Here is a 21,454-nt window from a genome sequence, read left to right as displayed (position 1 = left end):
AAGAATATACACAAAAAGAAACACACACGCACACAGTGGGGACACACGAGGATATTAAACACTGCTGCAAACAAGGCCTCCATGCTTTTAGGGAAAGGATTTCAAAGCTAAATGTGCTAAAATATGAAGAGATGGTCGACATAATGTTAACAAAAAAATAAGCTACCAATCAGGTGGAGCTAATTACCAATGGAAATTAGCAACTCGTCTGAACTTCTACTATCAGGGCACACTAAAGAGTGAGTGCGGGTCACACAACACCTCCCACACACACACATTACCTGGCAGTCTGGGAGTGTGTGAGCCAGGACGATCCCCACATGGCCCTGCATTAGGTGAGGGAGAAAAAAAGAACAAGATGCATAAAAGGGACACGTCGGAGGAAATCATGATCAGCGCTGCCCTTTCCAATGAATCACTGACCCTTTGTCTATGCAACAACACCACTTAGCGCATTTTCAATGTAATCGCCTGAGCCATCAGTACGTCCAGGAGAAAAATAAAATGATTTTTTTTGTTTTGTTTTGTTTTGTTTATTGAATTACGGAGCGGCGGTCTAATGTAGTTGTGTAATCTAATGTAATGTGTTCAGGTGTCGTGCTGATAAATACACATGCGCAGGCGACAGCAACGTACCGTTCCGCTGCAGAAATCCACCACGGTGTATCCAGGCCTGGCTAGCTCAGTAACCATGGCAACCAAGTTATTCAGCTGTTGCCGTTTCCTGACTGCACGGATGTTTGACATTTTCCCTGCTAAAAGATAAAAAAAAAGAAATTCTAAATGCAGGGGAGCACAAAGAGGGGTGCAACAGGTTTTTAGACACCCATACTATACAAGTTTATTATCACTGTATGACTGTACAGCTTGGCTGGCTCAAAATGGAGTTAAAGGAAAAAGAAAAGCATGATTTTTAAAGCTAAAACCTAACCGCAAATAAAAATATGATAGAAATATTTTGAGAACTTTTTTTGGTACAAGTTCAATTTTTTTTTTTTTCAAGCAGTCTGGGCCACTAAAACAACTCTCAATTCTGGCTAATCATCACAGCGGACAAATTAAAAGGTCCCTACTTCTCTCATCAGCATGATTCTAACTGCACAAAGGAAAGACAAAAAAAATCCTTCAGCAAAAACCAAGAAGGAAAATTTCAAGCCAAAAATTTCATGTCCGCCTCATTTGGGAGCCCAGCTTTGTGGTGCAGTGGGAGCACAGCGTAGCCCATTAAGTCTTTGCACATTTCAATCTCCTTCATCTTCCTCTCCCCTCTTCTCGCGCGGCACGTCTTGAACGGGCCGTCAACGCGCTGTGTCGATGGCATCTCCGCTCCATAAAACCGGATTGATTTGTGTTTTATTTACCTTCGAGTCACGCACGCTCCCACGTCTACGCAGCCAGAATATTGGGAAACTACAAAGTGTCACATTTTCCTGCGTGGTGTGTGACAACAGGGGTTGGACAGGCAGACAAAGAAAATTCTCTTTTGACTGACATGACGACGGAAAAAAAAATCTCATGCTCATGCTGGCTTTTATTAAGGTTTTCCCCACACAACATAAAGTAACACGATTTAAACACAGAGACGTAGCTGGAGGGTAAACCAAGAAACTCCGCATCTAATTTGGACGAGTAACGTAAGACACTTGTGTGTTTCAGGTGCACTGAAGGGGGCCTTTAGTGCATCTGATCGCTTCTAGAAGCCGACCGCAATTTTTGTCACTGATGAAAGTCGGCAAGGAAGAAAGGCAGCGAAGAGGGGAGGGACACTGGATTGTGAGAACAGTGCAAAAACAAAAACAACTGACTTGTACATGTAAACTATGTTATTTCACGTTCCTTCATTGTTTACAAAACCAAAAAGAGAAAACAACCCTGACCCAAACAGAGAATAAGTCTTAAACGCATCCTCTGACCTACATCAGGTCATCCCACTTGACATGTGTAATTTTCTGCATGATCGAAGTTGCATTACATACAATATGCACCTTAAACCCTGTACATAGTTTATATTGTTTATATTTTTGCATGAACACAATTTTTTGCATGCACAAGACCCACATTTTATATTTTTATTATTACTGCTACTACTTGGCTGCTACATACACTGCAAGTTTTGCCACTGTGGGACAATAAAGGCTTAGATAATCTTGGTACTGTTATTCGCACTCTGACTTCTTTACCACCAACAATGAGGACATCAATGGGACTCTTGCAGCTTAATGCTTCAATCTTTATCCCAGCCTTGTGTGTTAATGGACAACAACATTTTTTTTAATATAACTTCACAAGAATTCAATTCAACTTAATTTGTATTTCTCCATATTAAAACAAAGTTATCTCAGGGAGACTTTTCACCTACTTGTTGAGCAAGTCTAGAAAATGATTGAGAAAGAAACCTGGATGGATCCTCAAAGCCAATAGCCAATAGATTGTTAATAGGAATGTCGTCATCACACAAAGGGCCGGATTTACTAAAGGGTTTGCAAAAACGTTGTAAAACGCATGCAAACATCATTGCACACACTAGCTAATGGTGAAACTGATCTAATAAGGGTTCACAATGACAGTTCTGTCTGTCACAGTGGCTAAATAAGGCGCAAGTCCAGCACACCAGACAGAACACACAAAATATTGGGTGGAGACTAGAGGATGCAAATAGGTATTTCAGGGGATACAAGCTTATGTGGAGTCAAGCAGCTTGCAAAATTCATTCACATGCCTTTGTTCATCTGATAGAGATTGTGCTTCATTCAAAAGGACATGAGACTGAGGTCAAACACACAAAACCGAACGAAACTGAGCTGTACAAAAGGTGTATACAGTCAAAATCAAAAGATTTTATGCGCTCGGATGTGTGCGTGCATGTGCGCGCGTGTGTGTGTGCATGTGTGTGAAATTGATTTTGAGCATTCCCATTCAAACAGGATTTTCTTTTTGGCGATGGGTCAGCACACAGCTTCAGGTCAAAGAAAATTGGGCTGCGCTGGACAGAGTAGGTGGCAGCAGAAGAGATGGACCATGCCTGCTGACCTCTCTCTTTGTATTCACTTTCATCTTTCATTGTGGGATTGGGTGTAAAAAAGAGGTGACAAGTTCACAGCCTGAGCTCCCGCGATTGCATCCCATACACTCAAGTTTATCACTAAGTGTGTGTGAAAGTAAAAATAATGATAATTATTACTTTGAATACCTAATAGGACTATTAAACAGGAATAAGAGCACTCTGCCCGAGGCGTGTGTCTTTATTTGAAGGTATGCGTTGGAAGGTAAAGGAGGTGAAGAAAGGTCAGTATTTGAAATGCAGAAAACGGCTACTGTTCAAACTTTAGTCGGCTTTACTCCGTTTGGACCGACAGCATTACAACTAACAAAGTTTTTTATGTATACAAATGAGTCCTTGAAGAGTCTTCAGCTCTTCTTTGGTACCACCTTGCTTCTAAGTGTATTTATGAGACATCTTCATGTCTGACTTTATAATGCCCTGAAAATGAAACAAAATACCTTGCTGCCTCTACTGGCGATACCTTCAGGAACCTAAGAATGTCATTTGACATTACCTTTAAAGTAGCCTGTGTGCTTGTGAATCTCCTGTACGAGTCTTTATTGGCAACCTCTCCATTAACACCCCAGACACTTTCAAACAATCTGGATATGTTTTCCTATTCCTCAAGTGCAGTTTACTATCGTCTCAACCAGGATGTCATACATATTTACTCATTTATTAATTAAAAAAAGACATAAGGCGAGCCGGAAAAGCCAGCTGACAGTGTTGATATTTGTCCTTAATAGTTTGGGTGGAGTCAGGTTTGATCACAAGTATCTGTGACTGTCTGGAATGATACAGACAAATGGAAGCTGCATTGGGCAATCATTCACTCAAGTTTTAAATCACCCCTACTTCTTTGCTCTCTCAACAACAAAATCCCATCGGATGCAATTCAATTAGCGCTCTCCCAATATTAGTTACCAGCACAGGAAGGGTACTTATTCGCCAGCAGATGGGCTCTCAATTCAATATGAAAATCATGACATGAATACACAATTCCAGGGTTGTCAGCTGGAAACAAATAAAGTCCCCAAGCAAAACCAGAAGTAGAATTTTTTTAGAGACAGAATTTGCAAAATAGGAGTGGGATGCCGCAAAGCAGGATGCAACACAAAGGTTTTGAGAAGGAAAAGCGCTGGCCACTAACTTGAAAAATGAAAAACAATCACAGACCATGTAATTCACACACAGCTAAGATGGAGAGAGACCCTCTCTGCATGGTGATTGGATTCCCACAATCATATTCTTTTTCTTCCCTTCACGCACACACCAACACACGACTGTCTGTCTTCCAGCAGCGTTATAAACAGATGCAGCAATCACAAGTGCGACAGCAACCGCCTGCAGCTGTCATCCAGCCATGCAAAAAAGATCTGCAAGTGAAAAGAGTTGCTGACAGGTGGACATTAACTCAACTCTGCTCCTTCATCGCAACCCATGTATGAGCAAGAGGAGGAGTGCCAGTTATGTAGCCAGGCACTGTTTTTTTGGTGTTGTTTTTTTAAGCAGAGAGTTACATATGTAGGTATGAAAAATTTAAATCAACGTGTAAAAAATGGTCCCTGACGGAAGTGAACTAAAAGTAGTGTGTGTAGTTTCTCTGTGACTGAGAAACTACTGAAAGGAATGAAAAATAAATAAAACATGCATTCTGGGACTTCTTTTGAGATGCATTTTCTTTGCCAGTGTGTGAACAGTGGATACAGCTCCTCATTGCAGTGTTTAACCAACACTTCCTAAATGACACGCACGCACACACATGTATATATATATATATATATATATATATATATATATATATATATATATATATATATATATATATATATAATAACATCAACAGCCACAGTAACATCACAAGATGATTTAAATGATTCCTTAAAATAGAACTGACTCAATACGGATGTAGTCTTGTATAACCTGAGAGGGCAGGGTTAAATAATTGTGACCTAGAGAAAATAATCTTTTCATATTCATATTGTTTGTCTTTTTTTTTGTTGCTCAAAATGCAAAAAAGCACAAGAATTTTCTCATAGAGAGGGAAAGCTTTTGTGCCCAAAATGAATTATTTACCACCCAGTAGAAAGGGTGCTAAGATTTCAGAAAAGGATGTGGTAAATTGTTATCTATTCTGGGCGCTTATATGTCAGAAAAGCCCTAATTGCTTTTGCAAAGTCAGCAACACAGGCTGTTTCTTCCCAGAAGTGCTGATCACTTTCATTTCAGTAAAGCAAAGTTAAGGGATTGAAGTAGTGAGAGAGTAAGCCGTTTCTGATGCAGTAGGGATAGAAAGATCAAAGCAATGTCCTTTAAAACAGTCATTGAGCCCCATTGATCTAAAACAATTTGTCCAGTCTTTCACTAGATTTTTTGGATAGCAGTTGCTCCTTTGAGATGCCGTGAGAGTTCAGAGTCTCTCTATGTGGCCCTACAATTGTCAAGACTGTACCCTCAACTTCATTGCAAGGATTGACTCCAGAATTCCCCGCTACCTCCCAGGGTGCAGGATAAGCGATGATAGAAAAGACAAATTCAGATTTTAATTTCAGAAATCTAGCTGGGATTAAACTCCACATCTTGAATTTAGAGGCCATTGGTCCTCTGTTGAAATGTGGTGGGTTGCTCAGACTGAGCAGAGAACTGAGCTACAGCCTGAGCGATCAAGTACCCTGGGGTCTTGCTCACAAGTGTTGGGAAGGTGGAGCAGATGTTTTTGGGTGACATCTGCTGCAATGCAGGCACTTGCACAAACCATTGAAGAAAGAGCTGAGTAGCAAAGCAAAACTCTCCATATACAGATTTGGCCCTAATCTGCCGATTATCTGTGATCTTGACTGTTGGGTAGCGATCGCAAGGAGTGGGATTAGGATACTAGTGGTTAAACAAGGTTTTTTTCTGGAGAGTGGCTGGTGAGGAGCTCTGGACGGAGAAGACAACGTAACTAGAGCTGCTGCTCATCGGCATTCAGGTTGTTTTGACATTCAGAACGCCACCCCTTGGAGGTGTTCCAGGAATGTCCCCCTGGATGAAGGCCCAGGACTCACTGAAAGGATTGCATATCCCACCTGGCCTGGGGACACCTTAGGGAGGAGGCCTGGTACGCCATAATTAGCCCCACAGCTACTAGAACCTTTTTTGATAAGAGAGAGAATATTAGGGGATGGATGGAATTGCAATGGACGGAATTAAAGTTGCAGCACACAATGGATAATGTTCTTGGTCTTGTCCATCTACTTTTCTACTCTCTACACATCTTGACATTGGAGAAGCCAACGTGCTCCCATATGTGGGCTTTAAAAGTACCCTGAGCATCTTCAGATTAAGATTTTGTACCTTATTGTTTAAAATGTCTAACATCAAGATCAAAAAAGTAACTGCAGTTCACAGAACCTATAATTTCAAAAAGTCATATGTCTAAAAACATTGTGGTTATAACCCAGCAACAAGCAAACCATCAAGGAGAAAATTCTGGAGTATTAATTTAGGTCTACCCTATGTACTTTCTCCATCATTCCTTCATGGCACTGGGTTCAAATATTCTGTATGTTAAGCGGAATATTTGTTTGCACAGATGGACAAAAGCTGTAATTAAAACCCTCCAGCGGAGTTAAAATGTAATTGCTTTCTCTTTCACGCCTCTTTGACCTCAGCAGGCTTTGTTGGCCGCTGTGAGACAGGGCTCAGGTGTTTTACCCTCTTGCCAGTTTAACCTCCTTTTCTAGTGTGCAGAGCGCACTGGTGGTGAAAGAATTTATTAACAGAGTCACGGACACCATTTCACCCACATGAGTAGTGATACAAAACCAAGCAACAGGACTTAAAGGGGGCTGGGACTCAAGTATCAGCTTTCTTGTCTTTGCTTGCTTGTTTTTTTGTTTGTTTGTTTTATGTTCAGGCAGGTTGACACTCTCTAGACATGTTTTAAGGCTCGGTGAGGGGAAACCTCTGCCGCAAGTGCATGACTGCGGGAGAGTGAGGATCCATTAGCCAGCATGTCCTCGACTGCTGCCTACATGATGCCTACCGCCACCGCCGCCGCCACTGCTGCTGCTGCTGGCAGAGAGCCTTGATCTCCGCCTTTCTCCCCTGATGCAGCAGACCTGCCTGGGGCTTTATCAGGCAAGTCCATCACACAGATTAGAATGTAAACACACTGCTGTGGCACAGGGGACCTCTGTTTGGTCCCCGCACAAACCGGCTGTTATCTCAAAGAATACATGCTGGTTTAGAGAGCAAACACCAGGATGGGCAAAGATTGAAGCTTACTATTTATATTTATATATTCATAAATATATAAATATTTTGCATTTTTTTTAATGAAGGACCTCAATACTGATCCAGCTTATTTATTTATTTTTCCAGCTGCCTACTGGGTTGCGAGTAAAACTGTATTGTACTGAATTTCATTTCCAGTCTGTTCTGTTCGATACCTTATCATGCATTACAACAGTTCTTTCTGGCTTCAGGCAGATAAAAAAGCTCTCGTGTCACAAAGTGAGTGTGTTATGTGAAATAAAAAAAAAATATTAGTTGCCTAAAGGTCCTTACACACTTGACGTGTTGTTTACGCATTTAATTGTATTTTTCCAGACCATTTTCACACATGACTTCACACCAGTAACATAATAAAATGTGAGTTTATACAAATTATGCTCATGGAGCTTCAGTATGATGGAGGAGTGTGCGTGTGTGTGTGCACGTGGTACAGCTTCAACAAATTTTGAAACTTGCAACTACAATAATGCTACGCAAGAGTTGACGTGAAGCCCAACCTTCTCAGCTCACATGCGAATCATTGATGTGCTATGTTGAAGATTTTCAGTCAATAAAATATTATGCTGTGTAATTATTCCCACAATGTGATTCCTTTTGTAATTATTTCCAAAGAAGTCCGATGAATTATGTGTAACAATTGCCCTACTCCAATGTGCAAACCATGGCCTGGTGCAAAAACACTAGCACAGAATTATTGACACACTTTGTTTTTGCCATTTATTCCCAGTGCTCAGTGTACAGGGATCTCTGCGGTGAAATTAGTCAAACCACTATGGCCTCAAATTGATCATATTGGTGCGGATGAGGGTGCATTGTCAGCGCTATTGTGAGGTTGATTATTGCACAGTCAGGCTACAAATAAACACATAGGGCCACACTACATGTGCAGGTGGTCGGCTAAGTGCACCAAAAAATGTGACTGTTGATTCTCCTTGGACACAATCAGACCTGACAACGCAGATCTCGTTATATCTCAAAGCGTTTAGGTTGGCTGTCTTTAATCCGTCTTATGAACGGCATTTGTGATTTTTGGAATGCTGCTTCACTGTTATAAGCCAAGTGTCGCTTGTGTTAGCTTTAACTGTCGCAGTCGATGTTGCAAACTGTAGTCAACAGTCTTTAAAATGTACAGGTGACCTGTTGTAAAATCACTAAAGGAATCATTTAACCATTTCCATGTTTTGCACAAAGCCATATGTCTTCCAGTTAATGCAATGGCAACCCTAACTGGGACGAAACACTATGCTACATTCAATGGCAAACATCTGCTCCCATAAGTGCTGTGAACTAAACAATTAGGTTTACACCTGTGAAACCACCAGCCAAAATAAAGAGCTAATAAGCAAGGTGCCTGGAGCTCATCAACAAAACGGATTACCATGTATTTCAATAAGCCCCTACATGAGGGACGCTTCAGGGATGGATATATATGGTACACCCTGTGAGACTGGCTCAGAGGAGTGGGCAAAGTGCTTCTTTTTTTAAATGAAAAAGGTCTGCAGAGTCTACAGCATAAAGGTAAAGCTTCACGGTAGTTGTCAAGACAAAGTTTGTGGGGTGACACAATTTCGAAAGAATTAAATATCAAACTTAAAGTATAGAAAGGTAGCCATATAATAGCACCATTGAAGGCTAATTATAAACCCGCATTCAATTATACTGTAACTCACACTAACCCTGGAGCACTGAGTATCAAATTAGCAGATTTAAATTTGCAAAACTTTAATGAAAACAAAACCTGACTGGTCCCCTTCAATGTGACAGACAAGTGGTTTGTTTATCATCAAGTTTTCCTTCCTCTTTTCTCTTTATCAGATTGACATGGAAGAGGAACCAAAAGGAAACATTCCACCTGGTGTCCCAGGCTTTAAATGCTATATTTTAAAAAAAGAAAACCATTTTGGTAAACAAACAAGGTTTTATCTGCGGCCATTGCTTTTGATTTGAAACTTTCTATATCAATGAATGACTCAAACATCTTTTTAAAACAAAGTTATCTCTCGCAGCAATATCATTTTTTTTAATTGGGCATAAACATGAAAAAAAAACTATCACAATAGTCTTTTGTGACAGCAGAGAAAATGCTGGGCAATACATACTGACAACTGTTTTCAAGGTATATAGAAAGGTTTGAGGCTATGCAGACAAACAGTGGGCTGTCCTGCTGAGCTCACTGGAAAAACTTTCAAATCATGAAAAGATCCCTCTGTTGACAAGTTGTCACACAAACATTCTTCTAGTGCATTAGTCACTCACATTTTCAAATTTGTTTGATAAGGTTTACATAATGAAAACTATAGGTAATGAGGACAAACAGGAGGATGAAAGGTCTCACTGTGCATCGCTCAACAGTGTTGGAATATCAGTCAAAACACGAGCAGACGTAGCTGTAGGCAAGAGCTCTGCACAGTTATGGAGAAGTTGTTGTCCTTCTTGCAGGTCACAGCGTATACCTCATTTGTCTGCACAGTTTGTTTTGAAAGTAGAGGAAGCAACATGTCACTGACTGACGTCAGTTTTGCCTTCTCAGATATGTCATTTTTCTGACCTCTTTGTTGCGAAGACAAAGGCAGACTTCCATCCACAACTGCTAATCACTTTCCCTATAACTTTAAATGAACTACAACTCACTTTTTTTTTTTTAAAGGTGTTTCTGGTATCACTTTAGAGTATTTTTTATAAATAGTTCTTAGATCAACTTTGTAATTAAATAATGTGTAAAACAGGCACACATTTCTTTTAAAGGTACATGTTTTCTGACATATGATGTTTTTGATGTTTGTAATACAAAAAAAAAGAGATTAGCTCTGAAGGACTGCCTTAAAAAAAAAGACTGCAACAAAGGGGGGAAGCTGCCTACCACAGACAGCAATACAGAGCAAATACACTTACAGCATTCTTAATACACTTTTCACTCTCATCTTCCCTGATAGGAGGAGCTACATCCCTGACAGCAACCACTTCATGAATAGAAATGTATGTCACGAAGAGCAAATCTTCCCCTGCAGACATAAAAAAAAGGAAATGATTGGGGGCATTAAGTGGTGAAAAATGAAGGGGAGCCCTTAAGCTTCCATGTTATGTGTTGAGACATGTCAGAGTGTCTAAACACAGACGTCCTCAGCCTCTTTGTTTCGACTGGACTTGTCAGAATAACTGACAAAAGGCACAGCAACAGCGGCTTCCAAACACCTCCATAATTTATTGTGGCAACAGCACTACGTCTGTTGTGAAGAATGTTAATTATTATTTTGGGAAAAAAAACACTCTGTCAGACAACTCCGTACAAGTAGAATCGCACTTTGTTTTAGCAGCGCTGGCCAGGTAAACATGGCAAACTCTCTCTGCCTCTTTGGTGGCCGTCAGGTGTGTAGGATGGCTGCGGACTTGGCTTGTGCTGTTCACTGGACTGTGGTACAGTGCATGTGGCGGAAAAGCATCCGTGCTCCTCTGCTTTTAAGCCCGTGGAGCTCGGTATCGATCCCTCCTGTCAGCAAGGTTGTATTTGCCTTGCAGAAAAAAAAGGAAAACAAAACATTGTTGTCCTTTAGAGAGAACTCGACTGGCCCATCCCGCTGATCCCGAGCTGCACATTCACAGCTCGGTTCGAGTAGAATGACCCGAGGCTCGCCGCAAGCTGACACGCTGGCAAATAAAGATTTTGCTCAGTTTTGCACTACTTGTGATACAAATGTACTCCCTAGCAACAAACAAGCACACAAACAGACATTCTGGCTGCTAAGGTACTTGGATTTGAGCTGCTATTTCCCCCGCTCCCATCTGTAAACTGCAGCGCAGAACCTCAAGGAATTCACTGCTGTCCGATAACAGAGGCACTCAATTTCATTGTTAGAAATGGAGCTCAGGTTATTGTGCGCAATTCTGAATTTATCATATGGTAATCTTCATCCTTCCGCTTCATGTTTCTCAGACATAATGGGATTGAAGGCACAGGAGGAGAAGACGAACAATAAATATTGAAAAGTTGAAGCTACTAAGAGAGAAACACGGAGGGAAGAGATTAATTGCGTTAGCAACCGTAACGCTGCTGAAACAGTAGTTTGGTCGGGTTCTAACAATTACCAGACGTTTCACCTGGTGAATGAATGAATGAATGAATGAATAGTTAATTTTCGTTTACAATGTACAACACTGAAATCTCTGGTATTTTGTTATTTCTCTCACAGCAGCTCAAACCTTATGTCAAAAGAGCAAGTGACGAAGGATGACACAACCATTTAGGGGGAGGGGATAATGGAAAGGCCATAAACAACTTAAGTCAGTTTAAGCACAATCAGTTTTCATAATTTGGATACAAAACCATTCATGGGTTTTTGTAACAACAAACCTTTATGCAAAAGAAAAAAAGAGATGTGTCTTTGTCTTCTTTCTAACAAATTCACCATGGGGGGAACTGTTATGACCTTTTCTTCAACCGTGTCAAGTTGTTCTAATGGAATTATGTTTCTTTCTATTTTTTTTTAATATAATAGCAATGAAAATAAAACACAGTTTCTCCTCCTGCGCCTGAAAAAGCATCGACCAAAACTGCTATTTTGGACTAACTAGCTTGTTTTGATTCAGTTCACACTCTTAACCTTCATCTCCTGCTCCCTCTGCGCGGCGAGAGCTGTCAAAGTCGGAGAGTAAGTGGCACAGCACTGGCATCTGTGGAGGGCCGAGTCAACATCTTTGCACGTGCTACCTTTGCAAAACCTTCGAGCCAGGTTCTCTTTTAGCTATTATCTTGCCAGGCTAACTCAAGGGTAAATAAAGGCAGACTGGCCAGGAGCCAGCAGCTGTCCATGCTTCTCTCACTTTTATTACAGGGAACTTTCTTCAGCCAAGGCCCTTTTATTGAGAAAAAGAATATGGTGTTTTTGTGCTCAACTTGAAATGTCTTTGTTTATGCTGTCACTGCAAAAAGACACTCAATCATAAAAAGATAATCTCAGAGTAAATTCTTTTTGTAATGGTTTCCACAAAGCGGAATTTCATGTTCTCTTAGGATCAAAAGTATGCATATAGTACTTTAAACTGAAATGTTTCTTTCATAACACCGTCACACTTTCAAACCAATCACTACAGAAATAGGAAAAGTTTATTCTTTACTTTTCCTACTTGCTCCACTTTTTTTTTTTATAAGGCATTAACTAAAATAACTAGGCCTTTGTGATGCCATAGAAGGCAATGGCACACCTTTACACGTTCCACCCTCTCTGAGACCACCTTGCAGAGAAGACCTTGGTGTGTCCCCTTCCAAACACAGGGAAGATACAACTAAGCACCAGTTTTAGCAGACGCAGCATTTTTGTAGGACACTTTGAACCAAGGAAAAATATGCACAGAAAAAATAAGGGATGGGGTGGGGGGGTCATCTTGGATTGTGTGGTTCAAGAAGAAAACTTCCCCCAAAAATTGAAAAAATAATGGTCATGAGTAAAAGTAGAGCTATAGAGTTTTTGTGACTTCCGCGACTACTGTTTATTGATAAATGCTCAGCTGAGTGTAGAAACAGACAAAACAACACATTATTGACAACACAACCCTATCACAGCGTAAGCCAACACCATGCAGGTGTAAAAACAGGGGGAACTCTTCCAGCAACAAGATGAAGAGCACTACAGGCCACCACAGTGAAACCTACAGAGCCTAATGAGATGTAGAACACAGCAGGAGAGAAAGGGCTGCTTCCGAAGCATTTCCGTTTTCCCAGTTCGAAACAAAACCAAATACGACAGATCTATTCCTGTGTTTATTAGACACAGAATGAAATAATGAGAGCAGTGCCGTTCTCTAAGCCAGTGTTGACAGGCTGAGAAATTCCAGTAGAGCAGTGTGTGAAGGGGCTGTGAAAAAAGGGTGAAAACACAAAAGCAAAGCCAAATAAACGCCAACGATCTTAAAGAGGCTGGTGGCGAGCTCACAGGTGTCAGAAAATATGGATGAAATGAGAAAGTTTGAAAAAGAAGCAGAACATAAAAGATATAGAAAATGAATAAAAGCTGGTGAACACACGTTGCGACGGACACCCAAGGAAACCCAGATGGAAGAAGAGATAGCAAAACAAACACACATACAAAAAAAAACAAATCAGTAACAACATAAAAACATGTGAAAATGTATTTCCCCCCAAGGCATGTTCTGTGAAACGCTTCCTTTTCTAACCACAGTCGGTGCACTTTATCAGCCAAAGCCATTAAAATTGTGCAAATGCATTTAAAAAAAAAGAAAAAAAAGAAAAAAGGAAAAGAAGCAGAAAGCAAACATGCCAAGCATCTTTTCACCGTCACATTTCATTTGATTTATTTTGGGGGACTCAATAGTTTTGTGAGCAAGGTGGAACGTGTCACTCAATTATATGGTAATAAATTTCATACTGATATTTATCTGCTCCGAAGCTGCCACGTAAAATCACTTTCATTATTTTTAATAATGTGGTGATTACTGAGGCACTTGATAGCTTAAACATTTAGACTGGATAGTAGAGAAAAAGTGCAAAAACGGGGCCAAATCAAAACAATCAACAACTTCCCTCCTTTATTAGCTGTTGCCAACACACGTTGACAATTGTTTATCTATTGCCCTCAGTTCCCCTCATACTTCAGCTTGGCCAATCACATTTCAACTGCAATCTCTCGATCATCAGTCTTACCAACCACCAATAGAAATTGCTTTAAATTCTGCTCAACAGCCCGTTAAACGGGTTATGTAATGGCTTCATGTTCTGTGCACCACCAGGGAGTCTCCAGCTGTAAAGGCAAATCTAAATAAAACTAGAAGTAAAAGAAATCTGATTGGTCCACTGAAGGTTTGTCTAGTCCCCTTCCGAGTTCTGCATTCCTTTACCAAACACTTCCAAATGGCTCTTCACCAGATGGATACATGGTGCCAGATTAGTTCTCAACCCACTGAGAGCCAGGCAGGAAACTATTCCTCGTCAATAAACACACAATCCCAGGTTCGAAACACACAAGATTGTATGAGTGAACTATTGTGCAAGGAAAACAACAGAGGCCAAAAGTTGTTCATCGTAAAGTAAAATCATTCAAATTGATGAGGAAAGTCATTACATTTAATCTCTGTTGTGTTTTATCTCATCTCCACATTTCAAACATACAAGATTTGAACAGACAAAGACCTTTCGAACCCTGCTTCAAAGGGAAGGCCTGAAGGGAAAAGATTTAGATTTACATTCAGCACAGGGATGAGAGCACTAATCACAAACTAATTATGAATCTGTAGTTAAAAGGCGCAAGAAATACTTTGTAATCCGAACGGCTCTAAAATCTGACTGAGGGTGAGGCACCGTCTCCTCCCTCCGCAACATGTCCCACCACAGATTAGCGAAAAAAACAAAACCAAGGAGACAAATGCATATTCATAACATGACATTTTGGGAAGCTCATCATGGAAGCAGCCAGTGGCTCTGCATTCAAATGGTGTCACAACTCTAACATTACAGCAAATAGTGGAAGTCAATGGTAACCCTTTTGGGACTGTAGATGTGTTTGAACTTGAATTGTGGAAATAAAGTGCCAATTATCCCCCTAATTGGGAGGAACAAAGCTGGCTGGCTGTTATGCTTAGTTCTATGTTTACTGCCTATCTTTAAATCTCCAATTTGAAGCCTCTAATGACTTCAATTAATTGAGAATTAGAGCAGTGCTTGGGGAGTCACAGCCTGCTGTTTACCAGCCACAGAGAATTAGGTGGCAGGCTAATGTCAACACATGGTTCACAGAAATGTCCTTCCATTGATGCCCAATTACAATATTTTTCAATCATGTCCATGCGTTGTGCTGTTATTCCAATTTACTCACAACAGACAATACAATGGTGGTAATGGTGGTAATTCTTAATAATAAGTGTAAGTGACCTCGTAAGCAGATGGAACGACCAATTAAAAACAGGAATAGGCCTTATCAAAATAAATGAATGAATTTTAGATCAGTCTTGACTTGACAAGGTAAACACACCATGCAAGTGGAGGTTTACTCATTTTCTAAAGCATAAAGAAAAATATGTGCCATGTGTGAATATGTAAAAATGAGAGGAATTGGTTGGTTTAGTCAGATAATTGACAAGCAAATGTTTTGCACGGTCACCAGCAGCACTTGAAGGCAACATAACAAGTTTTTCAAACAAAATAATGAATGAATCCCAATGAACGTAATTCTCTGAATGACAAATACACTTCTGAACTCAAACACAGTAAAACCAGCATCACACTATAAGACAAGAGGGCTTGAGGGTTGTTGGTTTTTGAGGAGGCGTGGATCACCCCTTAGACCAGAGTGTTGGACCATTCACTTCTGTCATGGCTCATTTCACTCAGTATAAGACTAAAATTCCAACCCCTGTGCCCGGTTGATAACATCAAAAACATTTGTGCTTCCCACAGGATCCTGAGATAGCAATTGTTGGCAAAGAGCATTTGGATGAATTCTCCCAAGAGAGTCCATATTTCCAAACTACTGTGAACCTTGAACATATTGAAACCAAGAAAGATGATTGAAAAGCATTTTGAAAAAATATGATGTAGTATCTTGAAAAAACAACAACAAAACTTTGGTTATAGTCTTTGGAATTTAGCTATTCTGTATTACATAGTTTGCCCAATGATTGGTGCTGCCACATCAAAATTTATTTTACTTAGCACTTCACGGTATTTGGGACATGAATTAATATTATCAATACTATATAATACGATACAATATGATAGGATATGAGACAACACCATACAAACCACCAGTCACATACATGCACAACAGTGTCAGTGATTTTCATTGTACAGATGATTGTTTCATATACATTTTGAGATTCTTGATTTTTTTGCCACCATCGGATCAATTCGCATCTTTCTAGTACCTGGTATAATTTCATGCAACTGGAAAAAAGTAAAATAAAACTATGAGTTGTGTTTGTACTACACTTCTTGATTGGTACAAGGAAAATTGTCTGTAACAATATCATTAAGATTAAAATAACAGACAAAGTTAACATTTTACTTGTGAAGCATTGAAAAGCATTTGAGTATGCTGACATTTATCTCAGCTCCAAGTGTCAAAGCACAACATCGCTGAGCTGCTAGCGTGTCTGTAAGCTCTAATATTTCAGAAACTTAAAAAGCTGCTGTCTCGTCTTGGGGGTATGAGTGAGACACTTTAAAGGTTTGTCTGTCACATTTGCTCTTCAAGTACCACTGCAATTAATCTTCCTTTGCAACTCTGGGAGCCTGAGATCAAACGCTATACGAGACACTCTGAGGTGGAATATTTAATTCATTCCAGGAATTTGTAGAGTGACAAGATCAGTGAGTTTTGAGCTGGAGAAACCAGGTGCAGACGGCAATTACGGTCGAACTCCGGTTTCAGGCAATGTATGCGGAATTTATTTGCACATACAAAGCGTCCGCGCTGAAATGAGGCCATTTATCTTGTGCCAAGATTGCTGCTGACATTAGAATCCAAACGCTACTTTCAGACCAAATCCAGGAAAGTGGCTCAATGGCATAAGCAATAGTGGGCCAGATGTGCACCAGTGAAAGCATTACATGAATCATTGAGTGACGTCACATATCACATGCTGTGTTCATGTTTGATTGTTAAATGGAGCTGCCATTGCCCGACTGGCTGCTACAGCTTCACATGAAGCTGCAAGTGGTTTAATGTTTGTTTTTTTGTTTGTTTTTTCCAACAGGCAGGCACTGCCGTGGCCCAAGACTATAAATGTATTGCTAAAAATGTGTGTAATACTTTTCAAGCCCATTCACACCTGCCCACATGCTGCTGGATCACCGTGTCACAGCTCCATTCAGCGTGACAGAAATTAGGAAATAAACAGTTGATCTGGAACTGACTTAGCACACAAACTACAGCACTAAAAGATCAGAATGTAAAATAAACATCTTGGAGTTCAGTCACACGTCTTATTTTAACTAGAAGTGAATAGGGATAATGTTACTAGCAGTCAAGCAAATAAACAGCCCGCAAGTCTTGATATTTGCTTTTAGATTTCCATCCCTGAGAGACGAAAAGGGAAGGATTCATTCGAATAGATAACTCTGTTCTTTGCCTGGAAAGCAGTTAACCTTGCCGTCAAGAAAGATGAAAAGGAGCCATAAAATTGTCTGCACCACTGAAATAAAACCAGAGCCTTCACTTCCATTCTGTGGAGCCAACTATCGGTGCAGTGCTAAGAAAAGTCTATTTTCTTTGTTGTGTAGAATGTCATGGATTTTAAAAAGCACAGACGTCCAAGTAGAGCGACAATGGTTTGGGTCCTGTTTGTCTTTTTGGACCAATCATTATGACTTATCCATCTTCATTTGGCCATGTGGGGTAAGAAGCCCTTTGTCTTTTGAGAATGGAGAATTAAATGTGATCCAGACCTCCAATGGTTGCTGGCGCCAGACGGGCTGGTCGGGTATTTCAGACTGCTGATCTACTGGGATTCTCACAACATAGCCACCTCTAAGATTCACAGAGAATGGTCTCAGATGGAGAAAATATCCAGGGAGCGACAGTTTGGTGTGGAGGAAATGCCTTGTTGATGTCAGAAGTCAGAGGAGAACAGACTGGTTGGAGAGACCCCAGAAAGGGAACAGGAACTCAAATAACCACTGGTTACAACCGAGATGAACGCAAAAACAACCATTTTACTAGGTACTTTGGGAAAAATCCTTATCACACTTCAAAAAAAAAAAACATAAATGGGAATTTGTGATTCTCAGCAACAATGTTGAAAAACACAAAATAAAACATAATGTCACATTTATCTCGGGTTTCCTCATTATAAAAAGATATTTTACCAGAAAACAATGGGCTGACACAGCTGATGTCAAGATGTGTTTCACTTCTACTTGGTGAATTAATTTGTGATTAATGAGTACATTAGAAGCTTATTTTTGTCCCAAAATGTCTGACTCTTCAGCTGCCTTGTGCTTAATTATGTGGCACAGTCACAAAGTACCGAGAGCTTCAGGCTCAACTGCAGATCACACTATAATTGGAGGCACTGTTAAAGGGAAGCATTAATTGTAGTTGCTCTAAATATTGTGTGGTGGGTCATTTCAAATTAGGGATTATGGTCAACAGACAATCCTATTAAGAAAAATAAAAGTTCTGCCCAAATCAAATAAATAATTGGATATCACAGACATTCAACACTCACATCCGTAACCCAACAAATTTATCCATTTATTCCAGATTAAAATTCATAAACGCAATTATTTCAGCATGTTACACTGTGCTGATTTTAATAGGTCACAGGAGCAAGCTGTAAAAGTAAGGAATGGAATTTTGTGTGTCAATTATTATAATGCTCAACAATAAAGCGAAGAAAAGGAAAAGGAAAATCAGAGTCCTGAGGGCTCACTAAGAATATGCAGTCAGAGAAAATTAAGAAAATGTGAGTGGAAACTCATATAGCTAATTATGTTCTTCTGACTTTAAGTGAGACAACGTGCCTGCAGCAAATTGGAACCATTGTGGGCAAAAACAGAGGGAAGAGTTACTTTGTATCTATCTTTGTATCTATGTTGGGGAATGGCTTGCACACACAAGCCATTCTTTTCAGAATGAAGCGCCTCATATGCCTGGTTTGTAAAAAGGAAAAAAAAAAAGTTACCTGACCAGGTAGAGGGCGCAGCCAGGTTCCAAACCAACTGGTATCATTTTCGATTTATATTTAGTCAAGTGTGTCAGACCTCTCGTCTCAGATATATGCAAGGTAGATGGTAAAATGAAGAGGGAACGTTGACAAGAAAGTGCCCAATTGAAAATAAACTCATGGTGCAGAAGCTGCAAAGCCCAGACACACACCGACATCTGTAGGTTGCGTTGAAGAAAGAAGTCACGCTGTGTAAATGCAGATGAAGAGCAGCTTATTTTCTCTGAGAGATAAAAATCACTGCACTCCATCTTTTGAACGTGAATAAGGGAGTTTTAATCCTATTGTCATGGCGGGAGGGCTTGAAGATTGTTACTTTAAGACTCTCTCACACACACACACACACACACACACACACACACACACACACACACTGCAGTTGAATTTTTATAGCACAAAAGATGTTGCCAGTGTCCTTACAGCTGCTGATTTACTAATGCAATGTATGCAAGCTCTGCTGTCCTTTATTTGTCATCATTTTCTATCTTGCAAATCCTTCCCTGATATATAATCTGCACTTTGTTCTCTGATGATTTTGCATGGTAATTTGCATGGAGCGTGCGCTGTTGTTTCCCCCAGTGCCTAATTACTTACCTGATTCATTTTCAAAAAGTTCTTCTGTATTTTTCCTGTCTTTTTAATACCTGAGGGTGCCCTCGGGCCAACCAATAAATTTATAAAGTTGAAGTTGGCTGTTACCTGACAAGTGCGCAGTAAACTATTTAAAAAGCATCACTTGTATTCGTTCATTCCACAGTGTGCAGCTAAATAGTTGCCATAAACCTACATTGCAGTGAAGGAAAATAAAGGGATGACAACAAAAAGCGTGACAGTGCTACATGGAATTCATTTTGCGTATCCTGATCAACATGTTTTGCTGTGCATCAAGAGCAAAAGCACAATTATATAAAGATTTGTCTCTAATTTGAATATAGTAATTTCCAGTGCAAAGTAACAAAAACAGAAACAATCTTTCTCGCTGAGCGTAATCTGTAAAACACCATTAAAAAAAAAAAAGGATCTGTCCTGTCAGGATAATAATTTTAAAATCATGATGTAAATTACCTCCACATTCTTGTTTGGAATAAACTCTCACACAAGCTGGTTTCTTTTCTTTTCAGCCTTAGTACAAAAATATAACAGTAAACATTTGGACCTATTTGAAAGTGCCAAATTGTCCACTTGACCTCTTCTGGACAATATTTGTGTCGTTTGAATTGAAGCTACTGCATTAATCAGAGGTAATTCTTGCCATCAGTGACCAATTAAATGGGTTTTTAATTAACTTCCTGAAAGTCTGTGCAGTGGACCTGAAACTACAGTCAGCTGAACACTGGAGAAAACAACACGGCAGGTGGAGAGAAAATCCGCCAGTATTCATAAGACTCATTAACCACTTCCCATTTCCTGTTGGCTCAAGAGAGGAAAAAAAGCTCTGCAGTGGAAAAAAGAGGCTAAATTAAATTTTAACTAGAGAGAATCGGAGTATCCTCTCACTAAGTATGACTGTGTGCCCGATCAATGCAAAAGATTTGCTTGTCCAAACAAAAACTCAATCCAGTGAATTATATCCCCTTCAGCTGTATACGATTCTTATCCCATGCCACTTTTAATAGCACACTTAGCAGTATATTTGTCTACCTTATGGCAAGTTTACAGGATCTATTTTTTAAAACAGTCAAAAACCCAACTCTCAGCCTGCAGTAAAATAAAACCGATCCAACTGTTGGCTCATAAAGCTCAGAGGACGCTGAAAAATCCAAGGTCAGGATGTAGCTTCATTTTATTCGGCTGAAACAGTGGAGCCCTCCCTGCTGAATCTTCCACTATCATTTTTGCCCTCTGAGAAACTCATATTTCTAACAAAACAAACCAGGAAACTTAGAAGACGATGACTGAAGGAGATCCAATTGACAAATCAGCTGCTCTGCTTTTCCATAGAATCTAAAAACAAGTCTTCCATTTTCCCTCCTTCCATTTATTTTCTTGGAGTTTAAAACAAATACACGGACAATGGATATTTAAAGGACAAACGGCAACTCAACCTCAAGACAACTTGAACAAAGAAAAGTTGCTTGATTGTACAATGTAACACTACTCTCATCTCTTGAGATGCTGGCCGTGAAGAAATTGCAAATCGCAGTCCAGCTGTGTGTTGTTTTGACGGCAGAACGCCTCATTGTGGGTTGAGGAAATAATTAGCTAAAAGCTAATCAATTGAGGCGCGTTCACGGTCCGGCAGAAAAAACGGAATTGAGTATGGATTGGTGACGTGGATCAGCGAGTTGTGTTGGAAGTCGAGTGAATAAATGACAGCAATATCGGACCTGGTACTGAGAGCTGATCAGATCGGTCTTGCCTCGACCTGTCATCAAGTTTACTAGACTGAGTCTTCTGTGAAATCCTGGCAGTACAGAAATGTGACCCTTTCTTACCCTGGAGGCAAAGGTGAAATTTAAC

General features: G+C 40.0%; 1 protein-coding gene across 2 annotated transcripts in view; it reads right to left on the bottom strand.

Moving 5' to 3' along the window:
• The window catches only part of gstcd (glutathione S-transferase, C-terminal domain containing), a 48,389-nt gene that overhangs the window by 16,963 nt on the left and 9,972 nt on the right, over positions 1–21,454 (bottom strand). For both annotated transcript variants that reach the window (XR_012927354.1, XM_076031970.1), the window contains exons 5-6: positions 637–755; positions 282–326 (exon numbers count right to left, since the gene is read on the bottom strand). Coding sequence is in view for 1 of the 2 variants with exons in the window: in XM_076031970.1 (XP_075888085.1) it covers positions 282–326; positions 637–755 (164 nt within the window). In the remaining variant the exon portion in view is untranslated. The remainder of the gene's footprint in view (positions 1–281; positions 327–636; positions 756–21,454) is intronic.

Source organism: Nelusetta ayraudi, unplaced genomic scaffold (assembly GCF_046127955.1).
Source record: "Nelusetta ayraudi isolate G7.1 ecotype Tasmania unplaced genomic scaffold, CSIRO-AGI_Nayr_v1 ptg000004l, whole genome shotgun sequence".
Lineage (NCBI taxonomy): Eukaryota > Metazoa > Chordata > Actinopteri > Tetraodontiformes > Monacanthidae > Nelusetta > Nelusetta ayraudi.
The sequence above is the reverse complement of the archived record's forward strand: the minus strand, read 5'-3'. Positions and strand labels throughout refer to the sequence as shown.